Source organism: Triticum urartu, chromosome 1A, assembly GCF_056163025.1.
Source record: "Triticum urartu cultivar PI428250 chromosome 1A, HENAU_Tu73, whole genome shotgun sequence".
Classification (NCBI taxonomy): Eukaryota; Viridiplantae; Streptophyta; class Magnoliopsida; order Poales; family Poaceae; genus Triticum; species Triticum urartu.
Genome location: NC_141873.1, coordinates 577,437,150 through 577,445,186, shown reverse-complemented (window position 1 = coordinate 577,445,186; position 8,037 = coordinate 577,437,150). Strand labels below are relative to the sequence as shown.

The 8,037-nt window shown below is 46.5% G+C and overlaps 1 protein-coding gene across 1 annotated transcript in view; it reads left to right on the top strand.

Annotated features, from left to right (window-relative positions):
- The first annotated feature begins 4,412 nt into the window (after positions 1-4,412).
- The window catches only part of LOC147992970 (uncharacterized), a 71,825-nt gene continuing 68,200 nt past the window's right edge, over positions 4,413-8,037 (top strand). Inside the window, exon 1 of the mRNA XM_087542018.1 lies at positions 4,413-4,616. Within this exon, the coding sequence (XP_087398144.1) occupies positions 4,413-4,616 (204 nt within the window). The remainder of the gene's footprint in view (positions 4,617-8,037) is intronic.

The following is an 8,037-nucleotide window of genomic DNA, read 5'->3' as shown; positions in this document are numbered from 1 at the left end:
TGGACGAGCGCAGGGCGGCGGCGCTATCTGGCGTCATGGTGGCGTCGACAGCTGACCTAGCAAGGTCTTTGTGTCGGTACCTGCTCTGAAGATGGTTAGGTGGATGACGGCTACGGTAGCCTCGGTGAGTGCGCCGGACCGGTGTGTGACCCATTCCCGGTAAGTGGCTGGGATGGGGCAACCGGCATTAGATGTTAGGTTTTTGTGCGATGTCTGTTTGGTATTAGGCTCGGACATTCGGCACCCCTACATCATGGGAATAGGAGTAGCGACAGGTGTCGCGAAGATGGTGGCTTCAGGCTTACTGATGTAATGATTTGTAAGGTCTCTGAGAATAATTAATAAAATGGCTGCATGCATCGCTCAGATGCAGAGGCCGGGGGTAATCCTCCTTTTCTAAAAAAAAAATATCTATATGTCAAACACATTAAAGTTGTTTGATAAATTATTTACATAGGGTTAGGCCAGGGACAACTATAGATGACAGAAATATGAGATTTACCAACAAAAAAGATTCATTCTTTAATACCATCCGAAATGAAGATATTGCTATCTAGGGTATCATAGTGGAAAAATTGTACATGTAAAAAGGAGCTTACACTTATATTAACGGAAGTCAGACATAATCAAGTTAGCAATTAAGATTATCTTTGGGTTCTACATCCTTACAGTTCTTCCAGTTTAGTTCTAATGCCCAGGCTTAGACTAAAAAGATACAATCATTAGAATTGTGTCACGCCTGCATCCAGTGATGTAGTGGACTCAGAGATGCCCAGGGCATAGCGGCCGTGAGTCGTAAGGTATTGAAGGAAAGAACAATCTGAAGCTTCTCACGTATCTATCTGAACTCACCTATCCTCTTGTCTTCCTAATCTTCTACCTACCCTATTACGCCACCGCAACCTTTGCCGATCCCCTTCCTTCTAGGTCTGCCACACTATGTTTGCCCAAATGTTGAGTGAAACCTATGGTGTTCCCTCTTTAGCATCCTAAAATACAAATACTTAATGTGGCAGATAGAGAAACAAACAGAGAAGAGATCCCAAGAAATTAAAAGGAAAAGGTAATATTAATTTCAACGTGGCATCAATAGCATGGTTGGGAAATACAAATGCAGTTGTTCGAGACCAACTAATATCACAGGTAAATCATGTGCATTGAAGTTCGCAAATGACATCATTTGCATATTTGAGCAAGGGAACCTATAAACTCGACACATGAACAAATGTTTGTTTAAGGTTTAATAACCATCTTGATAGAGATGAGTTGTAATAACCATTTGCGCACCAAGCCTCTATAGAAATTTAGATACAACAATCCTGCACCAGCATGGCTAATGGAAATTGTGGCTTGTCCATAAAGCATACCAATTTGATCTTAAATATTTTAAATCATGAAAAATACCAATGGCAAAAAAATGAACTGATTACAGTATCCATATGAGTGACGCAGAAAGAACTAAAATTGAAGGAAAAAGGATAAATAGAACATGCGCAACAACTAAACAAAGGCAAAACTAAACATTTACCAAATGGAAACAAAATCAAAAATCGCGTACACATAGAGCTAGAGGTATAGTTTGGAGGACAAGATCAAATCTAAAAGAGGGAAATTTTGAGAACAAGGAAAGGTACCATGGTCCACAACCGAGCAAGTGAACAAAGTTATCTTGATTAGCCAGTGACGACACCCCCTCCGCTGGCTTCTCACCTGCACTGCTACCCTTTGGTAATGATCGCCGCTCCAGGAGACAAAATCGGGGCATTTCTATATGTTAGGAAACTCAAATAAGACAACCATAAAAAATACAAACATTGTTTTTTGTATACTTCTAGTCAGTTCCATCTAATAGCAAAATTCGTCTCCCTACTTGTCCATGTGGCATAGCGAATAATAATTTATGTGCAGAGGACAATGAAGAAGTTACAGAATACAGGGAATGTGTGTGTGCCATGTTATCAAGATGTTAGCAACAGAAAAATAAAAGGGTTGGCTATAGTAAGTAAACACACACTGTTCCCCTGATACTTACAATCTAAAATAAAATGATAACTGAGTCACTCGTTTCTACAGCCTTGTGATATTTGCAACACCTAGAATGAAGCACCAGCAGCCACCCTACACGTCACCGGGACAATAGCATAAATCTGCACAAGATCAACATATGACATAATTCTTAATTCAGATCCTGAACGCAAGGATTGATGGAGATCCATATACCATATAATAGTAGAATTTTCCTTCAAAGATAAATAGAACAATAGAAATCTACCTGCAGGAGTCCCATGAAGAGAAGAAAACACCAGTAAGTTCCCTTGATTCAGTTGAGCCACTCCACTTAAATCTTCAGTATCATGTTGTAGGGCATCATGGTCGTCTCATGGTACTTGGCCACCACTGCATAGTAAGTCGACAAAGAAGGTGGGGATAAAAAGGAACTCCTAAAGTGAACGTTGCTGAGAGCCATCTGATGGTGATTGAAGTTCACCTTTGCATGCATAACTAATCCGCTTCACAAACAACTCACTGTTTCCAGTAAAGTTACATTCTCGTACGAAAATTTAGATGAAATCCACTAAGGAGACGAAGATCATCTACCACCGCTGGCCACCTCCAGGGCAGTGCCAGCGGCACCCTGTACATTTGCACTGACCAGCTGCTGCATCACCCATCTGCTGACTTTCTTCCCCGACCATCTCCTCGCTGGTAGAGATGCTAAGGTGGACCCAAGGGCTACCCTACTAATGGATAAGACAATCACGGTTATTTCATAATCTTCTATATAAGAGGTGTTCTAATCTAAAGATCAAGATCCTATTATGTTCATGTTAAGGAATTATTTCTAACATTTGGTATCAGAGCACGATTGATCTCTGTTTAGAACCCTAACTAGACCATGTTAAATATTAATTATTAATGCAATGGTCTATTTTTTGTATTAGTGCTACTAATTGGTCATGATTAGATTATAACGATTTACTGTTAGCAACTCATTAGGATAGGTGGTTAGAGAGGGACTTGGCCTTACCGTGCAGATCGTTAGTTAGCACGGGAGGGGTCCTTTTTTCCTTATATATATCAGGTGCTAAGGAGGCGGGACCGAGACCAAAACATTTTCTTTGGTGCCCCCAATCAGGGCACATGTGTGGGAGTTGAGATCCCTCTTTTTCTCTCGATTTGTTTTGACCGATATCAGTTCCAACAACATGGCTTCTAATTGTAGGTGGAAAAGGAAGTACAAAGGCCTCTTCATAGTGTGCGCCATGGCCGTGCTCCTCTACCGCTTCTATGGATCCAGATTGAGATTGGGGCAGATTTCGCACCGTGGCATGAAAAGAAGGAAACTCAGCGGCGAGGGGTGTTGTGCTAGGCATGCTCCGTGCGGTGCCGTGATCTAGGGGCACAACTGGTTCAACGATGGGCAGCCGGGAAAGAGTACATAGAATGGAAAGAAGAGAGGAGTTGCTGCAGGTGGGTGTACATGCGCTGCACATTGCCAAGGGAAGAGGGGAAAGAAGGTTTCAGGGGTGGTGGAAGAACTCACCTGCGACGCCGTTCTCATCCTGGCCACGCTCCATGGCGTCAAGCTCGTGCGCTGGCACCAGCGGCCCATTGACAGTCTCGGTGGCGGGGATCTCGAGCTGCTGCTCCAGGTCTGCTCCGCGCTCACCGCACTCGTGTGCTGGATGGAGGATGTCCTGCCGCCGCTCAACGCGCACCCGTCCACCGCCGCCAGGCTCACTGACCTCGACCTCAGCCTCGCCGGCGCCTCTAATGGCTTCCATGCTGCCGAGCTCAGGGCCATCACGGCCGCGTGCCCCCGCCTCCGGTGGCCATGGCGTCCTGTAGTGTGGGCGTCCTGCAGGATGGGAATGGAGAGAGGGAGAGATATTAGTCCGGAGATGGATAGAGAAGGGAGGGCGCTGGTCTTGGCTGACCGGCAGAGGAGGTCGTCGTCGGCTTGCAGGAGCACGGGCGACAACAGAGGAAGTGTCGACTCGGGGTGGATTGGGGGAAGCGCAGGAGGAGGGGAAGGGAGGAGCAGCGGCGCAACGTGTGGATTTGTTCTTCTCGAGGGTTGGGCAGGCAACGAATTCAGATGGAATCTACGCGAAAAACCAGGGAGCTGCGAGCGGGGCCGTCGGGATCGGGGACGCGGAGCAACCGATTGTGGCAGTGTCTACTGGGCAGAACATTTAATCTACAAACGTTGATTAGATGGCCATAATATGGACGGCAGGATGTGTTTAAATTTATTTGATCGAAGGGTCTTGGTTGTCCCGTGTACAGTTTGTCGTGTAGCTTTAGGAAAACTTATGTTTGCTCTTTGTAGTAGATAGATAGATAGAAGATAGAAGAAAAAGGAGGAACGCAACCCTAGTTCGGTAAGAAACGCAGGCAGCAGACGAGCGATGGCGGCGGCGATTCGACAAGCAGCCAGAAGGCTCAGCGGCGGCAAGGTGGTTTACAAGCCCGTCGTCTCGCCGTTGGTCGAGGATGAGTGTCGCCGGCTGATGCCAAGGCTCATCTACGACGGTCGTCAGCCTATCCCTTTTCGTTTCCGGCCTTTGTGTGCCTCCGCCGGCGGCGGTGATGTTGGCAACAGCACCCTGCATGTATGGTCGATACAACCCAATCTTTTCTCCCCGTCGAGTTCTAATTAACTAGATTAGTGATTGACTTGTTTTTCTAGTAACTGTGCAAATTACCCACTCCATGCTGGATCTAACAACCCTTGCTTACTGCCTTCCTAATTGGTCAAATCTCCCCGTCGGGTTCTAATTAGATTGACTTATTGCTCTAGTCACTGGTAGAAAAAGGGCCTGTTGTCCTGGTTCGTAAGGGCCTTTTGTCCCGGTTCTGAAACCGGGACTAAAGGGTCGGTACTAATGCCCTGTCCCTTTAGTCCCGGTTCAATCTAGAACCGGGACAGATGGGCCTCCACGTGGCCTGTGCGTGGAGCCCAGGAAGGAGACCCTTTGGTCCCGGTTGATGGCACCAACCGGGACCAATAGACATCCACGCGTCAGCATTTCTGTGGTTGAGGTTTTTGTTTTTTTTGAAAGGGGGGGGGTTGGGGGTTTTGGGGGGTTAATTTAGGTGTTTCATGTATTGTGTTAGCTAGCTATAATTAATAGAGAGAAGTGTCCTCTCTTATGTCCGTGCTTGGTCGACGCTACGTACTATACATACGTATGGAGAGGACTAGACACGCTAGCTAGCTAGTAAGCAAACGAAGGAAACAGAAGATCGTCATGAACATATATGCATGCAGAGAGAAGTGATATCGACCACCTCTCCTTCTCCAAGAGATTGGTCGAACAACAAGTTCTCGTATATCTATCCGACACTACCGGCTACATATATACAATAATTATCTCTTACAAATATAATCATACGGACTCAGGGTCCACATAGTATTCTCCGTCTTCAGGGACCACGTGGTCAAGAAATAATGCCGCCAATTCCTCTTGAATTGCTTGCATGCGAGCTGGTGCTAGGAGTTGATCCCGCTTCCGAAACATCTAATTTAAAGAAGGGGGTCAATATATATATATATATATATATATATATATATATATATATATATATATGAATGAATGAATGAAACTCAACACAAATGATGGTAATAAAATAAAATTGTGAATGTTGTTATTTACGTACTTCATATTGTTCGTCAGTGTAGCCCCGCTCACAGATCGTGTGGCGGATGGACTCGCGAACGTAGTATCCACAAAAATCATTCCCTTATTCCTGCCACAACCACTTTACAAGAAATAGAGGTCAATCAAACTGATAAGCAAGAATGTCTAATGGTATTGATGAAACTAGCGCTTGAATGACTAGTAGATGCGCGGAACATGCTACTATAGTACTTAACTTCGGGTGTCTAAATTGCAGCTCCTTCGGCAGTCCCGGAGCTTTTCTGGTGAATTTTCTCCAAACCCTGCCGGACAAAGAAAACAATTACTTGATATATCAGGAAATGAACAAAGTTGCTGATATGGTGGATAATGATCGATTTAACTTACTTCTCGAGTATTTGAGTCATGTCTGCATAGTCCTGGGGATCTTTTCGTCTTGAGTCTAAGACGGTTACTAGTCCCTGCTCAAGCTTAATCTCTAGGAGAATATAGTGGAAACTGCACACACATGCATAACTCATCAATTACATTACTATAACCTTGACTAATATATAAGGGAAACCGAATACGCACAAGACAGTAAGACTCACTTGAAGTTGTAAGGAAAGAGTATTATATCTTTGTTTTCATTTATTACCAACGATCATAGCAAGTTGGCCTCGGTAGCTGCGGCATGAAATTTAACCTGAGTTGCATCTATGAGATATGTGTTAATGAACCCAATATCACCGACTTGTCTTTTCTTCAATTCGGCGATCTTCAATCTGCATAATATAGTGAGGATGATTATAAATACATGCAATGAAAGAGCTGAGCTATATAGAGAGACTTAATGACAGAAGTAGTACTACTTACAGACAGTAGCAGGCGACTGTTGTTTTATCGAGGGTCAATTGATTGAAAAACTGATAGAACTCCTCAAATGGAACAGGCAACAGTTCAATTCCAATGAGGTCATGCTCCTTTTTTTTACTTTCACATACAAAGTACTCCTCCCCCCAGAGTCTCTGCAGATTTTCAAGTACCAATCATGCAATCTTCGCATCATCGTTGATAGAGATCTTTCATCTTTGACGAGAGGCTTCCCGTACTCGTATCTTTGTATCTGCACCTCCATGGGTTCATAATGTACATCGTCGGGCAGGTAATCTGCAAGATTGCTATAACTGGGCACCAACCTTGGATCATTAGCGACGTTGTGGCTAGGCACCTTGAGTGGGGGGCACGATTGCTTCGCTTGTTCGCCGAGCTGGGCAATTTGTTTCCCAGCTCGTCGTTCTTTCAGCCTTTGATCACTGACAGTACTTCCCGACCGCTCCGCTTCGGCAAATTCCTTTCCAATAATGCGCTCATAGTTTCCTTTCGGCGGAGACTTGGGTGGTTTTGTCAGGGCAGCAAGAGTGCGCTTCGCTTTCACCGGATCTACCTTCTCCTCCGGAAGTGGATGTCTCTTTGCTTTCAACCCTTGAAACCAGTCATCCACTTCGGTTCGTGCGATCTCGGCGTTCTCCTCCAGGGTCCTCTCGTATGGTAACTTCTCTGGAGTCTTCAGAGAAGGACCGAATCTGTATGTCCTCCCGCCTCTGGCTGTACTGCTAGACGCCGGCCGAGCAGACGGAGCGGTTGTCTTCTTTACTTGCTTACGAGGCGGAGGAGAAGGACTACGACGCACCGGAGCAGCCGGAGTGGCGGCAGGTCTCTTCCGCCCTTGCTGACGAGGCGGAGAAGGAGGAGGCTGGCTGCTCGGGTGCGTCGGCGCAGGCGGAGAAGGAGGCGGAGTGCCGCCACGCGCTGGAGAAGGAGCCGGTCGAGTGCCCTGATCGTCACTCGCCAGAGGAGGAGGCGGTGGAGGAGGCGGAGTGCCCTGACTTGCCGGAGGAGGAGGCGGTGGAGGAGGCGGAGTGCCATGACTTGCCGGAGGAGGAGGAGGAGGCGGAGGCGTCCAGTTCGGAAGGTTGATGAGCTCCTTCCTCCATAGGCATGGAGTCTTCAGAGCAGACCCCAGCCTAGTCTCCCCTTCACCGGTAGGGTGGTCAAGCTGGAGGTCCTCAAATCCCTCCGTTATTTCATCCACCATCACCCTAGCATATCCTTCTGGAATCGGCCGGCAGTGAAAAGTTGCGCCGGGTTCAGTAGGATAAACAGAGCCAACAGCCGCCTTGACATTCAAATTCATCCATTGCGTCATAAGGTGGAAATTTTGAGACTTCGTGATAGCATCCACGGGATAGCTGGAAGGAGCCGTCAAGGCATGCTCCGGCTGAAGCAGGTCGGTGGAAGCCACGCTGCTTCTGCGCTGAGATGGTGGGGTAGCTTCGGGGGAAGCTTCGGCAGTACGTTTGCTGCGATTTGCTTCTCGTTCCTCTATCGCTTGTATCCTTGCTTGCAGCAG